The 26,179-nt window shown below is 38.6% G+C and overlaps 1 protein-coding gene across 8 annotated transcripts in view; it reads left to right on the top strand.

Annotated features, from left to right (window-relative positions):
- Window positions 1-26,179, top strand: part of LOC117410632 (CSC1-like protein 2) — a 66,313-nt gene extending 40,134 nt beyond the window's left edge. For 7 of the 8 annotated variants that reach the window (XM_034017317.3, XM_059024941.1, XM_034017321.3 and 4 more), the window contains 13 exons: window positions 1,071-1,194; window positions 1,809-1,942; window positions 3,108-3,245; window positions 8,158-8,311; window positions 8,836-8,942; window positions 9,237-9,323; window positions 9,465-9,530; window positions 10,455-10,617; window positions 13,981-14,086; window positions 19,627-19,794; window positions 20,146-20,261; window positions 20,578-20,658; window positions 22,304-26,179. In XM_034017317.3, coding sequence (XP_033873208.1) covers window positions 1,071-1,194; window positions 1,809-1,942; window positions 3,108-3,245; window positions 8,158-8,311; window positions 8,836-8,942; window positions 9,237-9,323; window positions 9,465-9,530; window positions 10,455-10,617; window positions 13,981-14,086; window positions 19,627-19,794; window positions 20,146-20,261; window positions 20,578-20,658; window positions 22,304-22,465 — 1,606 coding nt within the window. In that variant the 3' untranslated portion in view covers window positions 22,466-26,179. Of the gene's footprint in view, window positions 1-1,070; window positions 1,195-1,808; window positions 1,943-3,107; window positions 3,246-8,157; window positions 8,312-8,835; window positions 8,943-9,236; window positions 9,324-9,464; window positions 9,531-10,454; window positions 10,618-13,980; window positions 14,087-18,440; window positions 18,786-19,626; window positions 19,795-20,145; window positions 20,262-20,577; window positions 20,659-22,303 lie in introns of those variants that run through there. The other variant, XM_034017322.3, reaches the window with a different exon arrangement.

Below are 26,179 nucleotides of genomic sequence, written 5' to 3'. Positions count from 1 at the left end.
AATATACTATATTATACAGTGACAAGGATCGTCCTCTTATTCATTTTAATGAGCTTTGTGAAGTCATAGCCATTGCATTGCTCAGGAACTACAACCTCATCACAATTTCAGATTGCCTCTTAGTTGAATTGCATTATGGCAGTCCAGGGTGTGTCATTGTGGGAGGTTTGCATCGTGCCTCACAACCACCTGAGGTAGGTCCGATATCCCACAATGACTCACATCCTGTCTTGTCATATTGCTTAATTATAATAGTTTTGTATCGGTTTATTTATATTATGTGATTATTACATGATAAACTGATGATTCATAATCCTGTTGCAATGATCATAATTTTAAATATGAATTTTTAAAAAGTGTTAAGGTGTCAATTCACGATTCTGTTTTTCACCGTTGGCGTGACCAAGCCCATTTATGAATGAACAGATATAAAAAATAAATAACTCTTAATACTAGGCTTTTAATGGAAGAATGGTTAAAGTTGGCCTGCACTTGTTGAAAATAAGAGGATTGTTGTACTTGTGTTGCCCTTGGAAAATGCACACCAATGATCACTGAAGAGTAGATTGAAAGTATTGAGTAAAGGCTGACAAATGGTGCAATTGACTGCCGAGTGATAAGAATGCTCTTGCTGGGTTTGTGCAGAAGAGCTTCTGATTGCTGAGGCTCACTCTGCTGAACATGGCAACAGAGTCAGATGCAGCCAGCGTGTAGATTTAACCATCAGTCAGTAAAAGTGGGGGGTATCTCATATCACAATCCCTGGTGTAGTGAAGTACATATTAGACAAAAGCCTTCTGAATTATTTCAGCCTTTTATAAGAGAAGAGTAGATTACATTTGTCGACTGTATGTTGTTAACTTGTCAGTTCAAGTTCTGCGTTACAGAAACCACAATTATGCGGTATGTGAATTAGATTAGGACTAGAAGGGGACAGCATTTTAGTTGCAGCTGTGTCATCGAAACATATAATCCTATAAAAAAGAAAAAGAAAAAAAAGATTGAACTGTTTTTATAGTGAGACATTGGTTGTGCTGGGAAAACTGAGGTGCTGATCTGTATGTTTTCAGGAAAAAGGCAGAGCGTGGCAGAAAATTCTATGCTGATTTGTGGGAAAAAGAACACATCCACACCATGATCAACCCCAAACCGTGTGGACATCTGTGCTGCTGCATCGTCAAGGGGTGTGAGAAGGTAAAGAGAGGGAGAGGGGCTCTGTCTTGACTGCCTGCACTGTACTAGATCAGAGGTCCTCTAGAATGTTAGTTGGGTGACTTAACTGTTACCCCCAGTGCTTGGTTTTTCTTTAGATTTTTTTTAATATGGCACAGAATATTTTGTTTTGCATTGGTCATTTCATACATAGTACCACGCAGCAGGAAAGACTGAGTGTGTTCACTCCTGGTATAGCTGGGAATAGTTTGTAATGAAGCAATCGGGATGTATTTTATTAGTGGTAAAACTATTAACTTAATATTGTTAGAAAGAACAGGATATGCAGCTTTCTTGAGCTGTGTGACCATTTTTAAGGTTTTGCAACTTTATATCTTTTTTTTTTTTAACGTTCAGAATACATTTAATTTCACAGTTGCTTTGACTAGTTCGTTTTTTGTTCGGTAGAGGAGGATTAATGATGAACAAATGATTAGAGGAGACTAGAATAAATAAACCTATACACATTTCGTTGTCTGAAATATTATAAAATATCATAAAAATGTGAAATATAAATAGGCTTGTCCTCTTCCCACTTGGTCATCTCCAAGTCTCTATGGCATGTCAACTCCTGCCTTGGCTCCCTGTCTGTGTAGGAGGAGGCTGTCTATTACTATACCAACCTGGAGGCCAAGCTGAAGAAGGACTACCTGAGGGAGAAGGAGAAGGTGTGTGAGAAGCCTCTGGGGATGGCCTTCGTCACTTTCCAGAACGAGTCAATGACTGCAATGTAAGGGAACATCTGCTAATTAAGCTGGTCCAGTGGGGTAGCTGCTACAATTCCATTGAGAATCCTCACATTATAATAGAAAGATGTGGTATACATCACATAAACCCCCCCTTTTATGTTTTGTTTTGCTTCCTCAGCGATAGGAAGCTAAATGTACCATTTATAACCTTCTGCGGCAAGTAGTATCAGAATCAATGGATAACAGTGGATACTAATTCCATAATTATATGCAGATTTCTGTTCTAGCTAAAACTGGGAAATGTGTGTGTGTGTGTGTCTCTCTCTCTCTCTCTCTCTCTCTCTCTCTCTCTGTCTGTCTCTCTCGATATAGATAGATATATAGATAGATTAGATATTAATACATTTTAAGAATTGTGGGACATTGCAGCTCTAATTGATATAATTGGCTGCTACTGTATAACATACATCATCATTACTTAGTGGACTATTTAACAGAAATGCTAGCTGCTTGACTGTAAGGGACATTGTGAATGTGGGACAGATGCAGTAGGTAGGTGTAAAATTTTAAACTGAAGTAGCATTATGTGTCATGAAGGTCCAGCCCTCTCTATATTATGCAGGTTTTTATCCCTGCATGCTGTAAACCACTGGTTGCACTTAGTTTAAAATCTTCAAAAGGCCTCAGTATTGAACTGGTGTGAGAGTCATATTTCTAGATGATGTCTAGATTGCCACTTTGTAAAGTAAAGTTAGTTTTGTGCATCCTAAATGGAAATCTATGCTGGTATACTAACAAACTTTTTTTAACATTCTGTTGAGTGGTTGGAGCCAGTGAACAGCTTTTGTACATTACTGGCGAAAGAAAAAATGTACAGAGAGGAGACTTCATTCTTAGAAGCCTTTAGGGAACATTTAGTTTAGCCTTTGTTATGACGCTGCTGAAAATGGGGGAATTCAAAGAGTAAAACAGTTATAATTGAACATACAACCCTGAACTGTGCTCAAAGCGCCTGTGTTGACGTAAATGAATATAAATCAATATCAGAGTACTGCTTTACATTGTAACATTTTATAAAAAAAGGTTTAAAAAAGATTCAATATTTTGAGCTTTTATTCTTTAAGCAGCTTTTAGATGTGTTAAACTGAGTCTGTGCTAGCCGTGCCTGTGTATAATAACTGTCCTTTGTTTCTTTTGTGTTGCCAGTATCCTGAAGGACTTTAATGCCTGCAAGTGTCAGGGTTTTAAATGCAGAGGAGAGCCTCAGTCCTCACCGTACAGTGAGAGCCTTCATGTGCACGACTGGACAGTCATCTATGCCCCTGACCCACAGAATGTGTACTGGTAAGATGAGCAGCAGCAATTCTTAGATTAAATGTATTATTTGTTATTTAATGCTCTGAGCCAACCGAGTTCCAAGTTCCCTAAACACCAGAAATAAAAAAAGAAATTAAACAAAACAATAGTAATAACCTTCCCTGCAATGGGCGTTTACCTGTCATTTCCTTTGCTATTACAGTCTGAGAAGTCTCCTCAATCATAGTCTTGTTGTTTTGTTTTATTTGTTTTGATTAGTGCTGCAGTTAGGGAGGGGGGATGTGTTTCATGAATTTGACGAGAAAAAGAAAATAAGATCAGGTTGAAGTTATGCTTTGCTGAGTATTTAGAATCACCCAAAACTACATGGAACGATGCCAAAGTCCTTGGCAGAAGCTTGAGGCGAGGTACTGCATTCAGATGACATTAGTGTCAGCCTAGTGTTTCCTGTGCTTTTAAATTTAAACAGATTTGTCTTTTCTGCCATTTAACAGGGATAATGTTGCATGCTGTATTGCATTTTTCATGCGATACTGATTTTTTTTTGTATGTCTGTGTAAACAGGCAATGGGATACGCTTTCCTGTTCAGTTTGTCTTGTAATAGCAAATAGATTGTTTCTATCGTGCTGTTATTACTGGTGTCTTGTTTTCTTAACGTTTGTGGTGATTTATTAGAAAGTACACCCACATACTATATTTAAGGCCAGCGATTACGCCTACTTATTTACCTTGAAGGTTTTGTACTGCATTTGCGTTTTCAGTAGGAAAAATAATATGAGGTACCTGGGAAGCAAGTAGTCTGTAAAATTAGAAGACTGCTCATAACCTCTTAACAAATACACTTTGTGCCTCCAAATAGCATCTGATCTGCTATTAATTTATCTGTTACCTATGAGAGATATATCCGTATGATATATATATATATATATATATATATATATATATATATATATATATATATATATATATATATATATAATATGTGTGTGTGTGTATACAGTGCCTTGCAAAAGTATTCAGACCCCTGACCAATTCTCTCATATTACTGAATTACAAATGGTACATTGAAATTTTGTTCTGTTTGATATTTTATTTTAAAACACTGAAACTCTAAATCAATTATTGTAAGGTGACATTGGTTTTATGTTGGGAAATATTTTTAAGAAAAATAAAAAAACTGAAATATCTTGCTTGCTTAAGTATTCAACCCCCACACATTAATATTTGGTAGAGCCACCTTTCGCTGCAATAACAGCTTTAAGTCTTTTGGGGTAAGTATGTACCCGCTTTGTACACAGTGTCGGAGTGATTTTGGCCCATTCTTCTTGGCAGATTTGCTCCAGGTTGTTCAGGTTGGTTGGACGACGCTTGTGGACCGTAATTTTCAAATAGTGCCACAGATTCTCAATGGGATTGAGATCAGGACTTTGACTGGGCCACTGTAGGACATTCACCTTTTTGTTCTTGAGCCACTCCAATGTTGCTTTGGCCTTGTGCTTGGGATCATTGTCCTGCTGAAAGGTGAATTTCCTCCCAAGCTTCAGTTTTTTAGCGGACTGAAGCTGGTTCTCTTGCAGTATTTCCCTGTATTTTGCTCCATCCATTCTTCCTTCAATTTTAACAAGATGCCCAGTCCCTTCTGATGAAGCATCCCCACAGCATGATGCTGCCACCACCATACTTCAAGGTAGGGATGGTGTGTCTTGAGGCATGGGCAGTGTTAGGTTTGCGCCACACATAGCGCTTTGAGTTTTGGCCAAAAAGCTCTATCTTGGTCTCATCTGACCACAAAACCTTTTCCCACATCGCAGCTGGGTCACTCTCATGCTTTCTGGCAAACTCCAGACGTGCTTTCAGATGGTACTTTTTGAGTAACGGTTTCTTTCTTGCCACCCTCCCATACAGGCCAGTGTTATGCAGAGCTCTTGACATGGTTGACTGGTGCACCATTACTCCACCCCCAGCCACTGAACTCTGTAGCTCCTTCAAAGTGATTGTTGGCCTCTCTGTGTCTTCTCTCACAAGTCTCCTTCTTGTTTGAGCGCTAAGTTTTGAGGGACGGCCTTTTCTTGGCAGTGCCTGGGTGGTGTGATGCAGCGTCCACTTCCTGATTATTGATCCAACTGTGCTCACTGGGATATCCAAACACTTGGATTTTATTTTGTACCCTTTTCCTAATCTATGCATTTGTATTACTTTATCTCTAACTTCTATAGAATGCTCTTTGGTCTTCATTTTCCTTCAGATTCACAGCCTGACCAATGATCCTTCAGCAGTGGGGTTTTTATCCAGAAAATGTGACAGCAACTTTAATGGTTCACAGGTGGAGGCCAATGGTAAGGTAATTGTGTCCTCGTTAGGGCAATTTCTTTCATCGGTGTAAACTGGGAGCTTTCACAGCACAGGGGTTGAATACTTATGCAAGCAAGATATTTCATTTTTCTTATTTTTCTTAAAAATATTTCCCAACATAAAACCAATGTCACCTTACAATAATTGATTTTGAGTTTCAGTGTTTTAAAATAAAATATCAAACAGAACGAAATTTCAATGTGCCATTTGTAATTCAGTAGTATGAGAGAATTGGTCAGGGGTCTGAATACTTTTGCAAGGCACTGTATATAGAACCATGGCAGGGCAACTTCTCAAACGCCAGAGTTCACACAAACTAAAAATGAAAAAAAAATATATATATATATAATATATAATATTATATATATGCCACTTGATATCGAAAGCTGTTGGTAGAAGTTATTTGTTCTATTTTCCAATTTGTTTAGTTACCATTTAAAAAGACTAATCTAGTACCCTAAAAAGGACATCACCCCATCTTTCATGGTGGCTGATTCAGAACCTGTTTTAACATTCAAGGAAAGTTCATTACTCACCGCAACCCATTTATTTTATCTCTTCATTTTCCCCACTCATTTAACAACATAGTGATTAATTTGTTACTTTTCTGCTTAACGTAATTGCTTTCTCATAGATCCATATAAAATCAGCAGTTGTTGGGTTACTGGGCCCTGATCATAAAACCTTTAAGGATTGTTTTGTTAAGATCGATTTTAATAGTTTCTAAGTCCATCTTAATCAAGCTTGCAGTTTGTGAAACAACCACAATAATTCTATAAATCGTACCTGTTGTGCACTCCCATGCACTACTGTCGCCAGATGTGCAGTTTTGAAAGAAACACATGCATTCTCATGATCATTTAAAAAAACAAAAATATGGTATAATGTCATTTGCTCTAACCCCTTTAAGAAGATCAGTAAAGCTTAAGGAACTAGGCACAGCTATTTATCATTAACACTGGAACGACCGCTTTTATAGGAATACCTAGAACAACCATGACTGGTCAATCTGACCGGCGTATTAAAAACAATATAAATATTATAATGAAAGGACAAACAATTGAATATGAGTCGTAGTTTTATTCAGGGACATCATATAAAGCATCTACACAACCAAAACATTGTAAATAAACGGACATTTGAACAGAAATGTGTTTATATCCAGACATATTACATAACGTGCAATCTCAAAAAATGGTAAAAAATTTAATAAACAAATACTTGAAAATAAATGTGTGTGTATATACAGGTATGTCATGTACATACAAAACTGTACAACTGAAACGATGTAAAGTATCAAATTTAAAATAAATGGGTTTATATTGCCTACATAACAAAGTGCATATACGCAACCGAAGCTATGTGTTTATACACAGACGTACTATAATCGAAATGACATGAATAAATAAACATTTGAACAGAATGGGCTTCATTTACAATCGTTTACAAAATCTAAGTGCTGGCACAAATCACGCAGATCCAGCGCTTTTCAAAAGATGCAGTGCACTTTCTGCACTGTCTTTGCACATTTGGCACAGCTATCAACAGTAACTCAGGCTTCTGGCACCAAATGCCTCTGTACTCCACTGGCATATACTAGTATAATGAAAGCTTCTAATTCCTCCAAGGGCATTGACCAGGGATCATCTTGGTGTCACTGCTACTTCAGAACCAGATTCGTCATTGTCCCTATGCTGCATCAGAATCGTTGTTTGGTAAAATTTGCAGTAATTTCAAACACTGCTTTGCTGTCCTGCGTCTTCTGTGATCCATTTTCAATAAGAAAAGATAAAAGTGGAGATTGTGTACAACCTTGCAAAGCCCATGTTTGGCTGAGTATCAATGGGGTTTACATTCAAACACAGTCGCAAAATGAGTGCGGAGTGCAACACAATTTATTGTGCTTTGCTTTAATAACTCAACTCAAGCTTTGTTTATACATTTTTTAGGTTGGTCAGGGCATCACGTTGTCAGCCTACTATCAATTTGGCAATTAACTTGAGCCTTCTATTATACAGTTTATATATCTATATCTCTATATAAATAAAGTAAGGTCCTAAGTCCTGTGGCAAAATATATTTTGTTCTCAATTTGTGTTGTAGTGAATAATTTATTATCCTGCCTGGTGTTTTTTTTTTTTAAAATATCGTATTTTATAACAATCATTGGTCTTTGTTTTGGATTGACATTAAGTTTATTGAGTTTGGTTTGGGACAGGTCCCTGGTGGCACAGGGAAGTGGGTTTAATTGTCTCTGATGTGAATCAATAGCTGCCACACTTCAATATGATATCTTTCTGCCACTTTTTAGCAGCAAAACCACTTAGATTTTATTTTTTATACGTTAAGTAAATCGCCTTGGTATTGATTTCCTTCCAGAGTTTTGGGCTCTGGGTGTTTTCAGGTCGTTTGGAGTCTGGGGTGGTAGTGCATTCAGAAGCTATGCACCAGGGCTGAGGAATTATTTTCACAAGGCATTTGTTGCTCTGCAGTCATTTAAGTAGCTTTGAACCTCCCTAATAACGCGTTGTAACTGTTTTAAAGATGCATGGTATTTGACTGAATACCTTTCCTTCTGTTTTGACAGGGAGAACTTGTCACTCGGAGGGCTGTCTTGGTGGGTGCGCTGCTTGGTCATCAACTGTGTTCTCTTCCTTCTACTATTCTTCCTCACCACTCCTGCCATCATCATCACCACTATGGACAAGTTTAATGTCACCAAGCCTGTTGAGTATTTAAATGTAAGTAACTGTGTGCAGTCCTGTCCTAATATAGTATACTGTACTGCACGGTCTGCATTTTCCTATACAAACTGTACATACCCTCCAAGGACGAAAGAATACACAATATAAAGAGTTACAGGAGAAAGGTTGCGAAGGCGTGAGTTATATAATAATCATTACTCATTCTGCTGAAGTGAACATTTGTTTTCTAGTGAGGGTGTCTCAAACCATTTTCGATAGAGACTACATATTGGCACGGTTCATAGAAATGTGTGTGACATTAACCTTCGCCTCTGATCCAGTATGCTTTCCAAATGTGACTGTCATGTGTCAGATGGTTTCAGGAGGATAAAGACCAAATGCTTTGGTATCTCCTTTCTTTACTGTGGTCTTGTCAGACGCATTTTAAAAGGTGCAGGTGCCTCCTACAGTCAGTTTGAACATGTAAAGGACAAGGATATGAATAGCTTGGAGGGACACCAAATATGATCATACTGGGTGAAATAGACTGTGCATGATTTTTTTTCCCCTTCTCTCCGCAGAACCCAATTATCACCCAGTTTTTCCCCACACTCCTGCTGTGGTCATTCTCAGCTCTGCTGCCAACTATTGTTTACTACTCTGCCTTCTTTGAAGCTCATTGGACAAGGTATATACTGTAATAGAGCTGATTGTCTTTTACTCTAGTAAAGGTAGTGATTGTCACAAAGATTATGGGACAAGTAATAATGTTGCTAATGCTAATAAAATGTAAGAACATTGATTTCACTTATTTACATTTTTGATGTCCCTGAAACCTTTTTATTTTCTGCTTACACCTTAAAAACAGCGTTATGTTTTTTAAATACTTTATTCCTGTTCTGTTCTATTATTTTTGTATTGCACTGTTCAGTTCTGACAGGTGTGTGTGTGTATATATCAGTTATGTATTTATTCTTTCTAGATCTGGAGAGAACAGAACAACCATGCATAAATGTTACACCTTCCTCATATTTATGGTCTTACTACTGCCTTCTCTGGGACTCAGCAGGTATGGCTCACAGCTAACTTGCTGTATAAAGATATTAATTAATTCCATTAAAGAACTTCATTGCATAAATAAAATTGTATTTTTTTTCCTAGTTTGCAGAAATCTTTGAAGGATGTGTTTTTATTTATTTTTTAATTACAGTTTGGAGCTTTTCTTCCGCTGGCTGTTTGACAAGAAATTCTTAGCGGATGCTGCAGTCCGGTTTGAGTAAGTGTCCTCATTCTGTTAAATGGGGTTTGTACATTTTTTCTTAGTTGCACAAGTACTGCAATCACCAACAATTCACTGATGTCTCAAGCAAAATCCTTAAGTAGCAGTGCAGTGATTCTGCACTTTAATAATACTGTCGTAGCTAATGTTATGATAACAAACCTGGAATTAGCTGTGCTGTATGTGTCCGTGCCAGTGATACATCTAGTGTATTTTATGTTTAAAGGAACAGATAGTAAATAATGAATTAAAGTAAGCAATACAATACACACAATAATAAATTCATGTTGCAGAAAGCCATGTTTTCTGCCTCAAAAGACACCGGAGGTTGATAATAAACAACAGCAAATTGAAATGTATACACCCAAACAAACTCATTGGTGAGCAGTGGAAATGTGCCTAGCAATACGACATGGAGCAGAACCACACTCCAGAAAACTCTTGCCTTCCCCTTTCTGGACAGTGTTGATGCAAAACGGAGGATTTGTACACCCCTGTCAAACTCTTCACACCAAAACTGAGGGACATGTGGTGTAATTGCTATGACTGACACCCACACATTTCTTGGAAATAAACATCTGCCTCCATGCACTATTGGTTTTGGCAAAAAAAAAAGTTTTCATAGCTGTCTGTTTTAGTCTAGGTATATTGCATCATTAACCAAACAAATTAACAGACCCCAAACTACTCCATCCCAAAGTCAGCATATGCTTTCTTATCTTTTTCTTTCCCGCAACATATTTGAACAGCAGTTTTATTTTTCAGTCTGAAAACATCACATTTGCCCTTCCGTGAATATCTTTACCCAGTATGCTCGCCATTTCCTTTTACAGTAACCCCCCCCCACACACACAAACCAGTGTTGGTACAGACTGTCACAGGGTTCCTTGCACTGTATCATCAATTGTGTTCTCTCTGTAGGTGTGTCTTTCTTCCTGACAACGGAGCTTTCTTTGTGAACTATGTCATTGCCTCTGCTTTCATTGGTTGTGCTATGGAGCTGCTGCGAATCCCTGGACTGCTGCTGTACATGATACGTCTGTGCCTGGCCAGATCAGCAGCTGAACGACGAATTGTAAAAAGAGTAGGTATTGTGTGTGTGGCAATGGGTGAGCATCAGAACCCATGCTTTTAGGTAAATCCACACTGAACATGTTATACACCTCCATAATGGTGGGGATACGAAATACACACAATTGCAGATTGTTCTAACAAAGCGTTCCCCAAGAGCTCTGTAAACACCCACTCATAGTCTAATATTAGACCATTTGCTAGCGCACATTGGTGTGTTTAGGCAAACACCCTTTTTAGTTATTTTTGGCTTGCCTTTTAGCTGGAGGAAAAGTTAATTCACTCATTTAAATAAATATTGCTCCGAATTCACTCATTTTAATGTCATGCTCTTGTATGTCTTAATATTTCCCTTTTGCTAAATCCCCAAAACATTTTCCAGAGCGCTGCATTGCTAATTTAATAACAAATGACCATCTAACCTGTTTGTAAGCATGCTCAAGGTACCATTATAAGGTGGTCTTTTTGACATTTTTATACAGGTGATTTACATTTGGGGATAGACTAAATGTACTGTAAATTACTGTGGTACGAGGGAAACTCTTCAGTGCAAATATACTCTGTACATTTGTTTTGCAAATGGATCCCTGACATGTACTCTGCAGTAAAAAGAGATGCATCTCCCTGTTGCAAGACAATTTCAGTCAGATCTGAGAGTGCTCTATTTCCAAGACTGCACAAATTATACAGCTGTGGCCAGTTTTGCATCACCTAGAATTTTAGGATTGAGACTAAAATATATATAGATATACAGTACTGTGCAAAAGTTTTAGGCAGGTGTGAAAAAATGCTGTAAAGTAAGAATGCTTTCAAAAATAGACATGTTAATAGTTTATATTTATCAATTAACAAAATGCAAAGTGAGTGAACAGAAGAAAAATCTACATCAAATCAATATTTGGTGTGACCACCCTTTGCCTTCAAAACAGCATCAATTCTTCTAGGTACACTTGCACACAGTTTTTGAAGGAACTCGGCAGGTAGGTTGGCCCAAACATCTTGGAGAACTAACCACAGTTCTTCTGTGGATTTAGGCAGCCTCAGTTGCTTCTCTCTCTTCATGTAATCCCAGACAGACTCGATGATGTTGAGATCAGGGCTCTGTGGGGGCCATACCATCACTTCCAGGACTCCTTGTTCTTCTGTACGCTGAAGATAGTTCTTAATGACTTTCGCTGTATGTTTGGGGTCGTTGTCATGCTGCAGAATAAATTTGGGGCCAATCAGATGCCTCCCTGATAGTATTGCATGATGGATAAGTATCTGCCTGTACTTCTCAGCATTGAGGAGACCATTAATTCTGACCAAATCCCCAACTCCATTTGCAGAAATGCAGCCCCAAACTTGCAAGGAATCTCCACCATGCTTCACTGTTGCCTACAGACACTCATTCGTGTACCGCTCTCCAGCCCTTCGGCGAACAAACTGCCTTCTGCTACAGCCAAATATTTCAAATTTTGACTCCTCAGTCCAGAGCACCTGCTGCCATTTTTCTGCACCCCAGTTCCTGTGTTTTCGTGCATAGTTGAGTCGCTTGGCCTTGTTTCCACATCGGAGGTATGGCTTTTTGGCCGCAAGTCTTCCATGAAGGCCACTTCTGACCAGACTTCTCCGGACAGTAGATGGGTGTACCAGGGTCCCACTGTTTTCTGCCAATTCTGAGCTGATGGCACTGCTGGACATCTTCCGATTGCAAAGGGAAGTAAGCATGATGTGTCTTTCATCTGCTGCAGTAAGTTTCCTTGGCCGACCACTGCGTCTACGGTCCTCAACGTTGCCCGTTTCTTTGTGCTTCTTCAAAAGAGCTTGGACAGCACATCTGGAAACCCCTGTCTGCCTTGAAATTTCTGCCTGGGAGAGACCTTGCTGATGCAGTATAAATACCTTGTGTCTTGTTGCTGTGCTCAGTCTTGCCATGGTGTATAACTTTTGATAGTAAACTGTCTTCAGCAACCTCACCTTGTTAGCTGAGTTTGGCTGTTCCTCACCCAGTTTTATTCATCCTACACAGCTGTTTCTGTTAATGATTGTGTTTCAACCTACATATTGAATTGATGATCATTAGCACCTGTTTGGTATAATTGTTTAATCATACACCTGACTATATGCCTACAAAATCCATGACTTTGTGCAAGTGTACCTAGAAGAATTGATGCTGTTTTGAAGGCAAAGGGTGGTCACACCAAATATGGATTTGATTTAGATTTTTCTTCTGTTCACTCACTTAATTGATAAATATAATATATTAACATGTCTATTTTTTAAAGCATTCTTAATTTACAGCATTTTTTCACACCTGCCTAAAACTTTTGCACAGTACTCTATATATAGAGAGATTTCGAAATGTCAAGTTTTTCGATGTGTCCGTTTTTCATTAAGTAAATGGAAAACTACAAAGTGGTATGTAATTCAATATGTTAATGTAGCATTATCCAGCAGGTTTCATTCGACTTTATGAAGCAAACAAGAGGCTGTTAATTCTATAGGGTGATGCTAAACTTTTGGCCAGAGCTGTATACTGTAGTGCAAATCTATATAGGTCATTCTGGATGGTAGATTTCCACCCCCAACTTCCCTGAAGGAAATGGAGAAGAGGGGAGGAATAATAGACACATATCCCTCTAAAACTATTTAAGAGGTTTGCAGACTCATCACACAGAGTCAGCACTTGGGTACATTGACAGGGTTTATGGTAGATGCATTGGCACTGGAACACTTTTTAAAGTGGGGTTGCTGAAAGCCACTGAACAAACTGTAACCCCTGTATATGATGGAAGCCATGCAAAGCCAGGGGGTGCTGCCTCACTCCTAGTTACAGCGCCCCTGGGTAGATGTTGCAAATTTTAATTTGTTCCTGATTTGTAGATAGGCACGTAGTTTTATCAGTGTACGCAAACTAGTTTTATATAATACAAAGCGCACTGACCTACTGAGGGGTGTAGCAGTGCGACTATATTAATCTGATATGGCTAGGCATTTCACAATTTGAGATTTATAGTAAAATAAGCATGAGAGTTCTTCTTTTTTCTTTAAAATTGTTTTGAAAAGGAAAGCTGTGCCTTTGTGACAAGGAGCTTTGTGTTGACTCTGAAGGCCCTTATTGTATGAAAGACTGGGGGAAAGGGCAGGCATGTACATGGGTTGTGCATGGACATGGGTTGTGCATGGACATGGGTTGTCTTTTTGAATAAGTAGGAGCAGAACATGAACTCCACCTTCTAGGCAGAACGTTGTCGTTTTCTTTTAAAGGTACACATTCGATTTGAAAGCAGAGTGAAAAATAGATACCAGAAAGTGCATCCCTTTTTCATGTGCCCATAAAGTAATAGTTTTCTTTCAGTGTAACCTGATTCCATTCTTTATTTTGTATCTCTAGCGCCAAGCTTACGAGTTCCAGTTTGGGTCTGCCTACGCCTGGATGATGTGTGTTTTTACCGTTGTCATGACATACAGCATCACTTGCCCCATTATAGTCCCTTTCGGTAAGTACTGCTTACTAATGAAACAAGCTGCAAACACTCTCCAGAGACCCTTCTGAATACACACACCTACTCATTCCCAGCAGGCAGGCACGTAATACCATGTATATGGGCAGAATCATTATCCAAAGATCTTGTCCAATTGTGAATAAACTTGCTTTTGAACATGTGTGGCAGATCTCATGGGGATCTACGTTTTCGTTTACTGATGGCTCAATTTTTTTAATTTACAGGGAGATCTAACCAACGTGCTTGTATAATGGTCCGTTGTATGCGCTTTTAAAATAAATAAATAAAATGTCAAGCTTTTAATTTTAAATCACTGATTTAGAGGTGAGAAAATTACTTTTAAAGGTTAGGTTATCCTTAACCTTTTTAACCAATTTTGTGGCAAATGCTGCCTCCTACTGGGTCTAAGTAAAACTACATTTGCATTGTTGTCCAAGCTGGAGCAGTGGTTTACAATTGCAATCTCTGCCAGCTGGGACATTGAGACGCAGATTGTATTTGTTGATCTGGTGTGCTGTATTACCGTGTAGCGCAGTTTAGTAACAAGTTAATAATTTGGGACTGGTAATATTTGGGACCGTCTGAGTTTTGCTCATATTGGTACTCATTACTTAGTTACTAGATGTGTAGTTACACAAGATCCTGTGGTCTCATAACTGCATTACATTCAAGTGAAACATAAAATGCAGGTAAATGTGGTGATGAAAGGGATTGATGAAAGGCTATCAGGGAATAACCTACTTTGGAATAAGGGACAGGGAATAACCTACTTTGTATTAAGGAGAATAAATCAGCTTTAATAACAGGTAGTTGAAGTGAGATATGTGACCATATGTGCAAGTATTTTAACTATTTTTGTCCCAGATCAAAATACAGTACTGTCTAACAACCCCTTTGTGAGAGGGCGGGGGGAATCCTGCCCGTTATAATACTCATTAATTTGTCTCGCATCACAAAACATACGTTTATATTATCTCTTTATAGCAGGGACTGTTTCTACTATACATTTTCTGATCATGCTGTAAATTATGAAGCTGGTGGAGCACAAAGGGAACTTCAATTGCATCCACTTCTTCTGCGATTAGAATTTCTCTCAACACCACCTCCATTTTGGTTCTGCTCAGAACTGTTGTTCATCTACCAAAGCTGTCCTCGCTCCGTCTGCACAGACCGTGACGTTACGCGCAGACTCCTGTCTGCAATCTAGCCGGCAAAAAAGTGTCTTGAATGCACCCAGGGTCTGCGAAGGTAAACAAGTGGGTTTGTAGGGGTTGTAGCAACTCCAACTTGTCTGGCCATCGTATCCACGGGTTTCCGAACAAGAAGAGTCCTGTGTTTCGCGCGTGTGTGTGTGACTTGTGCAAGTAAAACGGTAGGATTTCTCGGCCAAGTCCGTGCATGCAAGAAACTCAGCGGTGTAGCATAATCATGATGCTTAGCAATGAAAAAGGTGCCACACTCCTTATTAAAAGCTAAAATATACTTTATTGTTTCACATGTTAAAAACAAAAGAAAAGTGAGGGACAGTGGCACCAGGTGTGTGTGTGCAGTTGTCATTAAAAGTTTACATACCCCAATGTAAAGACATTTCCATACATTGGGGAATGTAAGTTTTTGACGACAACTGTATTTGTATATGTATACCTACACTGCACACACGTTAAATGCCCCGACAGTACAGTATGAAATCACACTTTAGTTCCTGGTAAAGACAATCTCAGCTCGTGACTTGGAGTCCGTAGCCTACCCGAGGTCTAAACCTGCATGCAGCGCTTTTTCTCTGAGGAAGGTCCAGTTTAGGACCGTTTGGGGATGTAAGTGGCACGTTCTTGGCTCGCCATGAAATTTAATTGCCGACCCTTGGTATGCGGCAGTGTTGGCACACTACTTGATCACTTCCGGTCTAATCGCATTTTTTTCCATTAAGCGTGAACAGATGCCTCACACAATATATAATATCTCTGTTGTTTTAGAATATTTTTTAACTATTTAAAAAACATTTTGTTTCTGTTATAAGTATTTATAAGTATTACTTATCTCATTTTTGATTAAATAGTTAACGTATTTTCTCTAAGTAGCGCTATGTAAATACTATAACTGCGATACGTGATACTTGTGTTTTATTTTCAGAGATTAATCGTTTGATGAACACGCGAGTACATTGTGATGGGATTATAACTAAAGGTAACCACAGGGCACCGGAAGTAGCATTCAGGGACCGGATGCGCGATTGCGCTGTTTTGTGTGGCGACCAAACAGACGCCTTTGTCGGTCGACTTTGGCGCCAGTCTCAACTAGTTATTCTGTGTTTATGCAAGCAGGAACAGCTTACTCGCTACCTACCTGAGCACTTTGCCTTTTCCTGGTGAGATCTTTCCGTTTTTAACGTGTTTTATACATTAAAAGGCTGATACTGTAGATGGCTGTTGTGTAGATAATTTAGTAAAGTAATTTGGTGTACAAAAGCTCTCGAGTTATGTTCTCATCTCTTTGAACTCGGCGTAGTATACAGGCCTGGGCTGCCTCTTGAGGTTTGATTCAAGTGGTGCTGGAATGGTAGTGTTTGTCTTGATGTAATTTTAGCTATTTAGTCAGCGTTGCTTGTTTCTAGTGTTTATGGATACATGTTTTGTGGATTCACTGTGCGGTTTGAGATTGTACTGTAGTCGGGACACTGCTGGTCAGGGTTGCGTGTGTTTGAGCCTGAGCACGTGTGCATGTATTAATTCACTGGGTTTATGGAAGTGTGTCTGAGATGCTATAGCGAATTTATTTTCTGTCAGATTAGATCTTTTAATTGGTATTGTTTTTAATGCATTGTTGACTGCTTATTTGCAAGTCGGAAATCTCGACATACCTGAGTTAGGTGTATTGCACGTCGACGTAGATGACGTAGGAACCACGCGTATACAGCATTTACTTTTTTTTAAAAAAATTTTAAATACTTAAAAGAAGAAAAAAAAATAAACAGTTAATTTTACGTTTTGACTCCCGGGGAGTGAGTACTACATTTGAATTGCACCAATAGTAATCATTGTTATGGAAAGTTTGTCTTCAGCTAGGTTTCATAAGTGTGTAAAGTGTGGTCACCGGCTTCCGCCATCTGACCAGCACAACCTGTGTGTGCAGTGCCTAGGCATTGGTCACGCCCGTGCAGCTACAAACGCTGCGACCCCGTCTGACATAAAATGTGTTCCATGCTCGATGATGCAACGTAGATCTCGTTGGGAGAGGCTGAAAAGGGCTAGACTCAATATATCGAATTTGAGTAAGAATTCCCAGCCCCCCTCTATACCTTCCTCTTCAGGGGGTTCTCTGCCAGGATCCTCCCTTAAGAGGAAGGAGAGTGAAGTGAAGAACCACGACCTCCAGTCTCTAAAAACATTTTTGGCGTCCAAGTTTCAGGCATTGGAACACAGAATTGAGAAGTGCGAACAGAGCAGTGCTGCAGATTCATTCAGTGTTTCTCCTGTTCATGCACCTCTTGCGTTGCACACCAGTGAGGGAGAAGCTCTCTCCCTATTTGGGGTTAATGAAAGCTCAAAGGTAGAGGAGAACGAGCCTTCAGCTGCACAGTCCCAGGAGCTGAGTCTTCTGATGTTTAGAGCAGCTAAAGCCCTTGGGATCCAAACAGAGGCAGTACATTCGCCCACCACTGACCCACTCCTTGCCTTTTTGGAGGATACAAAACCCGCAGAGCAGTCTATATTGCTCTCAGGTGGATATTTAGATAGAGTGAAATCCTGCTGGAGAAATCCAGCCTCAGGCGGGGGGCCCGACAAGACCCTAGACAGGATGTACAGAGTGACTGAATCCCAAGCTAAAGCGTTTGGGTCTATGCCTTCAGCTCAGGGTTTGATCTTCAGAGCCATCGAGCCCTTGAAGGCATGGACATCAGATAATGAGCCCACATGCCCATCTAAAGAGGGTCAGGCCGTTCTGGAACTGACGCACAAGACTTACGCATTATCAGCTCTGATGGTCAGGTTGGGTGGCTATCAGCTGTACTTGGCTAATTACCAGGCAAAGTTGTTGGAGGAGCTTTACTCCCCAGGCTGCAGCCGCTCAGACTTTATCCGCTTGGAGCTGACCCTGATCACCAAGCACATGATGGCTGCAGCTCTTCACACTGGTGAAACAGCTGGGAGGGCTATGGCTTCCACTTTGGCAACAAAAAGACAGGTGTGGGTGTCTCAGACTAACTGCCCAGAGACAGTCAGAGCGGATATAGTCGATAGTCCGATTATTGAAGGCCTCTTGTTTGGTTCTGACTAAAATTGCGATTACTGCATGGATTTTTTTTTTTCTATATATATATAATTTTTATTTTTTATATAATGCATATAATCAACAGGTATACATAGTACCAATGCTTAGTTGTAATCCGGTTTTAAAGTTTGTAACATTTAAGTTTTTTTTTTTAAATAAACAAAGTGCCCTAGGTCAGAAAAAAAAAATCCTTCGTACTCATTTCATCTTAGTTTTGGAGCTCACAGGAAAGGGCATGCTCTGTCAAAGTCCATCTGGTCAAATTCATTAAAACAATCATGGAAGTGCTTGCAAACCATTTTCCAAGAGAATCCCCGGATCAGTCTGGGATACATTGCAAACCTTCAGAAAAGCTCCAACGGTTTCAACATTGGATGACCAGTCGCTCTCCCTGTGAAATGTCTAATTTTGCACATGACTCTGAGTAAGTAAAATAAAAAATCCCAGGGTCGTAATTGGATTCAAGCTGGTGGGGGGAGATGAGATGGCACTTTTGTGTTCTGTGAATCTTATAGGTTTATTATGATTGCGTACAGTCCACAGCAAAGTGGTGCACATTTGTATCTTAATTTTAGTTTACCCTTGCATAGCAGTGCACTTTGTGTTATGAGACACATCGCACACCTTCTATCCAGGTAACCCCCAATTAAGGTTCACAGGGAAACCTGGAATAGCTCTTGTACTGCTACGCAATGAGTCTGGAATTATTCACAGTCCTATATTTGCTTTTAATTCAAATCAAATTTTATTTATAAAGCGCCTTTCACGGCAAGTCATCCCAAGGCGCTTTTAACAAAAAGAAAAGAACGTTCGGAAGTACATTTAGTACAATAAAAACAATAAAAAACAGCAAGAGAAAACAACATTTTAAAATTAAAGCAAATAAAAGCAACAGATGAGGAACTCAAACTAAATAAATAGGAATAAAACTATATAAAATAAATATTATAAAGATATGCAAGCCCTATTATAAAAGTGTGTTTTTAATTTATTTTAAAAAAATTGCCAATGTAGATGTGTATCTCACTGTGCATGGTAGAGCATTCCAGAGTTCAGGTGCTCTATGACTGAATGCTGTACCACCTGTCCTTTGCTTTAAAATCCTTGGGACAGGTAGCAGCCCTGCATCTTGGGATCGTAGTAGCCGGCCAGGGGCATACGGGACTAAAAGATCCTTCAAGTAGGCCGGAGCCAAACCGTTTGGGATTTTATATTTGCCATTTGAAACTGTACGAGTGCACTAATGGAAGGTTCTTGTATTGCAGGATTGATGTATATGCTACTGAAACACCTGGTGGACAGATACAACATGTATTATGCGTACTTGCCTGCTAAGCTGGACAAGAAAATCCACTCGGGAGCTGTTAACCAAGTGGTGGCTGCGCCAATCCTCTGTCTGTTCTGGCTGCTGTTTTTCTCCACCGTTCGGACAGGTGAGAGAGAGGAAACCTGTTTTTAAACTAGAATTTTGCGGTCGTTGTCTTTCCATTATGACTGGAAGACTGGTCTAAGAGCACAAGAAAATGATGGTCCAAAAGAAAGTGTAAATGCTAGTTCTGTAGAGTTAAGTATATATTCTTTTCAAACAACTTGCCTTTTGTTCTTCAAAAAAGCCTTTTTTGAATTTAAAATCTCTGCTTTGCACATGTGTGCTTGGTGAATCCTGCAGAATACGACAACTGCTCAGTTTAAAATAAAAAGGTGTTTGGATTTCGTTACTAAAATGTGTATTGTGACGTTCCATTATGTTAAACTCCTAATCTTACCACTCCTTCTTCCTCCAGGATTTCTGGCTTCAACATCCATGTTCACTTTTGTGGTGCTGATCATCACCATTGTCATCTGTCTTTCTCATGTCTGCTTTGGCCACTTCAAATACCTCAGTGCTCACAACTACAAGGTAAACTTATTGTATTTACTCACTTCCGTAATAGGGAAGTGTAGGGTACAATTCAAAGCTCTCTTTTTAAAAATTAATATATTCATCTGTAGAAGCAAGACTCCTGGGGTGAACATGTGCTGCAAATTAGTTACATACAAAGATTTATCTTGGCATAATGAATAAGTCTCTATGGGAATTTTGTATCCAGAGAATTACTAAATTATTTTTGTTCACATATATATATATATATATATATATATATATATATATTTTATTTACTGCTCACACGAGACACTACAAACGTTTAGGGATTTTGTTTCTTTTCCTTTACCAGATTGACACGCAGGAAGTCGAAGTGGACGGTGTTGAAAATGGACACCCTCCTCGTTCTTCTCAGTCCCCACCAAAATCTGCGGTATGTGGGTTATTTTTCTGTTTGTTTTATTTGTACTTCACACTGGTAGTTTTTTTTTTTTTCCTTTGCTTTAATTAATTAATTAAATTAAGGGTATTATGACTGAACTTTTTTCTCCCCTTAACTAGCAGTCTTCTGCTTTGTAAATCTGCTTTCTCTGCTGAAATACCAAGCAAGGGACATCGCTGCTGCACAGCTTCTACAGCGCTGCAATGCAGAGGGGTTATACCAGCCTTTCACGTTTTACCACATCCAATTATAATCAGATAGTTTTGTCTTAAACTGCTAATGATTTACTTCAAAGCAAATTGTGGGTATTCCCGGTTTAATTGTTAACATCTATACAGCACTGAAGTTGTGTGTCGGGATGTGCTGCATGTGCCAAATACTATTCCTTACTGTTCATTTAATTGATCTTGGTCTCTGTTGGATTAGCGTACCACTACACATGAAAACAGACAGAGGTAAAGTACACCAACAGTTTGGTGACATTTGAAATATTAGCATGGGGGCAGGGCGTATTAATAATAGTACAGTACAACGTCGCATATCCGACCCCCTGTGGACTGGGGTATAGGCGGATATGTGAAAGTTGGATTTGCGAACATCTATAGAAAAAGCATGTACACATCCATAAATAGGTTAGTGAACAAAAACACACAAACTGCTTTAAACATGGGGACATTTTTTGCTTTTAAAAGTAAGAAAACGTAAACAAGATTAATTATGCTACAAATAGTGTTGCTATTCGGTTTGCTGTAAGCCATCTCAAAGCTTTTTAAAGATAAAAATACAAAACAAACGGTAAATGTACAGTAATCTGCAACTGATGGCTTCTTTCTTAACTCTAGAAGTTCCTGCCTTCCTGGTTGTGCTTTCTTAACATCTTTGTCACGGTACTTTGCGTTCTTTCTTGATAAGCAGCTTGGTTTGAATATTGCTTCGGCTATTTTAAACAAACGGCCGGTAAGCATTGCGTTTACGAAGCCTGCTTTGTTTAATTCAAATGCATTTAAAAGCTACAACACGCTGCCAATATCTGCAAGCGTGCGCTCCCTCATATAAACACATTGCACAAAAAAAAGCTTTCTCTACTGGTGTATTGAAATGTCACTGCTACACACAGCTGACTGACACACACACACACACACAGCCTGCCTGTTTTAAAGGGGAACGCACCAAAAGGCTGATTTACTATAACGCTTTCATTGTTTCTATCGCAGAAGCTGCATTTGCTGCCAATGCCATTACTCTCGTAACCTACTTTTAATATTTTTATTTATTTATTTATTTATTTATTTAGCGAGGTGGTTAATTGGTCTGGGTGGTTATGTGATGGTCAGGTAGGTGACGTTCCACTGTAGTTTTACTTTTAGCAGTATAGTGTCTGCAAATGCTGATGTGTGCTGCACTCTGATTTTAAATTCATGTTTAAAGTTTCATATGTAGGATTTTGTAGGGTGTCTTTCAATATTTACAGAACTGACAGTGGTTAACTTAAGATTGTTTGTAGCTCTGGACTTTATCTATCATAGTAGTAATATGCTTCATGGAAATGGTTAGCAGGCTTATTTAATGCACTGTTTTCTTGATCTGTTGTTCTGAAAACCAGAAGTCCTCATCTGTATTCTTGGTCTCCCTGCAGATGTACATCGCCCAGGTTCTGCAGGATCCCAACTCAGACGAGGTGTCTCCAGCGGGCAGTGGTGACGAGGAGCTGATCAATCCAGACAGCAACCTCAACGAGTCAGACTTCCAGTCTGGAGAGGACAGTCTGATCGCCAACGAGGTTCTAGCAAACCAATAACTGGTAGACAAAACTCAGAACAGGAAGACCAAGGACCGTACGGACATACGTACAACACCAGACCAATAGCTCGTAATTAGATCCAGAGTCCAGGAATCTTAGATGCAGACCTGTCTGTCTGTACTGATTAACTGCTCGTCTCGCACACACCTGTTCCAATCTGCCCTGCAACAGCATAGCAACCTGAAACAACTCCCTCTACAATTTCTGTTTCTGAAGAGATGGATGGAAGGAGCTGCAGCAGGAATGTCGGGGTCCTTTTTCTAAATAAATGCTTGTTGGGTAGGGCAAAAAAAAGAGGCGTTGTAATCCTAGGAAGAATAAAAAATAATTTGACTGATTTGCGTTTCATAATTCTGACTAAATTTCCCAGCAGGCGATTTGAGGTCTTATATAATGCTATACATATATTAATGTTTTACAATGCTTTTTTTAATAGATAATAATGTTGCTTTATTTATTTAAATGCTAATTAATCACCTCAGTTCTCCTGTGGACAGGAGGTTAGCAGTTTAAAGTAGGACTTGTCAGATCTTTGCAACATGGTACTGTCTGGAATTCTGCGAATCAGAACAATCGTGCTGCATGCTCTTGCATACATATGCCCCAGGAGGATCGAAAAACACTACTTTGCGCTCTCTGTAGAAAGTGCTTTATGATGATGGTGTAAAAATAGTAAAAGTTCTCCAGTGCTGTTTTTATTCTATTACCAAAAGTGTTAAGCTGAATACTGCTTTACGTTAGTTGGAAATGATTTAATCAACTCCAGCAGTATTCCAGGCTTACATAAAAAGATAATTATCTGTCTGTACAATACCTGGCCCACCAATACTGTTTTATTTTATTATTTTCTTGGTTCACAGAAACTTAACATTGAAGCCAATGATGCTGCAACAGCAGTGACTGGCAAAATATGACTAGGAATTGTATTGCTGCTAAGTCTAGGCTGAACCATGCTTTAGACAAACTGAAAGTAGCACTTTAATTTATTAATCAAGACTATAAACCAACACAAATAAGCTGCTTTCCTCCTAATCTAGATACACTACTGAAAAGAAAAGGTTCCACATACATGAACTATGAATTAAGATTCATGATGCACACTTCAGGGTGGCTACCCGACTCCCTTCTATAGCTTCTTGATGGAACCTGCAGCCGTAAAGCATGTGCACTAAAATGTGGCAAGGTGACCAAGGATGGTAACATTCTCATTTCATATGAAAAAAAATATATATAGATAATTTGAAATGGTGTGCAATGCTCATCTGTTGTGAAGTAAATAAAACAATAAGCATTGCGCATTGGTTTCTGATTTGTTTTTTTTTACTCTTAATCATAGTACTAGTACCACGTTACTTTATTTGCACTTTATACTGTATAAGACAGCTTGGAGAGTTTCTGTTAATGGTCATTACAGGTTCAATAAATAAGCAATTTTATAATTGTGAGTGCACTGTACATATTACATCTGCAGAGGATAAAATGTGAATGACATATCTTTACGTCAATGAGAGTACGGATTAAGCCATTCGTGTCTTGAAATTCTGTTTTTTATAAGCTGGTTGTGAATAATCATGTAATACTAAATTAAGCAAACAAAGCAAGTCTGAGACTATAATTGTATACTTAATTGTTTGAAATGCAAATCAAGAAATTAAATGTATGATCCCTGATCATTCGCTGATGGGTCTTTTTCTTCAGTTTGGCGTGTAAAAAAAAAAAAAATGAGTCTCGTTGCAGTCTTTTTTTGTATAGCACGTTGTGGTTCCGTATTTAAACTTTCAATAACTGATCAATCACCTTGAGTCAACTTCCAGTTCATTGCTGTTTGTGACGCTAAATGTACTTCAGAAGGTGGTTATAGCAGTCAAAGGCACAATTGCATTTAGATTTGCCCAATATTAAAGAATAGATGGTGTTAAGACATTTTTGACAAAAAAAAGCCTAACAAGGAAATGCTTATTTAAGTTAATCTTTTATTCTTAATGGGCAATTACTACAGACCAAAATATGATTTGAACTCTACAAGACTAATGAATACAAAATCAGGTTTTGAGGCATTGCGCTGTTGTGAAAGTGTGTGGTTTTTTTTTTTTTTTTTTGGTGTTTTCTTTTTCCCTGGTTGCCAGTGAAAACTACTGAAAACAGTAGGTGGGGATGAGTACAGAAAAATCTGGTTTTCTAGCAGGAGTCATGTTATGAGGAGATATGGGTTTGATCTTCAAGGTCTTCTCATTGCGTCTTCCTCCAGTCTTGCGTTTCCATATCTGTAGGGTATGAATAAGGCAGTGTAATGCTCTCTTTAGAATGGAGACTAACCCTGAAAACATGATGTAAACCATTTTGAAAGACTGCGGTCTGGTAGAGGTCACTGTTCGGTAACTTGTTCAATTTTGCTAAAATTGAATGTGGAAAAACTAATCAGTGTTGTCTATAAGGTACAGGCTAATAAACATTAGTACCTTAAGCTATGAGGCTGTATAAGGTGGATGCATACTGTATAAATTGTTTATACTGATGCATTACTGGCAAAATAGTAGTAAAACTGAAAGTATCATATGGGGGGTTACTAGTGGATGGTATAATATGGGGAATATTGGAAGTACCAAGGCTCAGGTAATAGACATAAAATATGTTCATTTACACATGTGGTTTTTTTTTTTTCTTTTTGTTACAAGTATGTAACATGCCCAATGTGTGTTTCAATCACACATGTGCCCATGTGGAATTCCCTTTCTTGTTTAATTTATAGCGAATATTGGCTGTAAACTAACTTTTTATATTGAGCTAGTTTTATGAACTGATTGAAAGCATTTGGTACTGCTTAAACTTTTGACTTGTGTGTTGTTATTTCTTTTTGTATAGTGCTTGAATATTGTGGCTCTGTTATAGTAAACATACACCGTAGCATTAAAATTGCTGGATTACAACCAGTTAGTCACTTGCATCTGTAACCAGCTCACACTAGAATGCAGGCTGTTGTCAACCAGGTAATACTAGGTGAATATATGTTTCAATAAAGTTACATACTTTCATATGTTGTTCTTACCAAAAAAAAAAAAAACCTAAAGATTTCTCTCTCTCTCTCTCTCTCTTGAATCTCCAGACATAACAGTAGCCGGTATTTGTTCATATCACATTGTAACCAGCAACACATTCCTAGTAGTGCATAAAACAACCTAAAATAAAACTTTAAGATATTTGTGATGTGATATTCATGGCCATCAATATACATTCATTTCAAATTTAATTACTTAATTACTGCTACTTGACAAATAATGTGTGTCTGGGTATAAAAAGGGTTTATGAGCATGGTCCCAGGCTGTGCAAATGTGAAATTCTTCTTGTATATAGATAGCCTTCCTTAACCACACTATCACTGTAAAGTAATGGTAGTGTGGTGTTAATAAGTACATATGTACAGCTTCATGTAAGTGTTGTGGGGGGATTAAGTTAACATGTACAGGATATTGACACCAGTTCTTGTTTTGCTTTTATTTAAATTGTATTTAGTTTTGCTTATTGGTAACTTGTTTTTGTCTGCAATACATTTTATAAAAGTGCCCCTCAGTTATATTCTGTATTTCACTTCATTTGCTCAGTTTCTGTGGGCTACTTGTATTTTTTTTCAGAAGGCTGTGTCTGTATGGTGATACATTTGTAAATGTATTCTGATCCCTTGAACAACAATAAACATGGTATTCATCCTTATAA

Source organism: Acipenser ruthenus, chromosome 6 (assembly GCF_902713425.1).
Source record: "Acipenser ruthenus chromosome 6, fAciRut3.2 maternal haplotype, whole genome shotgun sequence".
Taxonomy (NCBI): Eukaryota; Metazoa; Chordata; class Actinopteri; order Acipenseriformes; family Acipenseridae; genus Acipenser; species Acipenser ruthenus.
The sequence above is the reverse complement of the archived record's forward strand: the minus strand, read 5'-3'. Positions and strand labels throughout refer to the sequence as shown.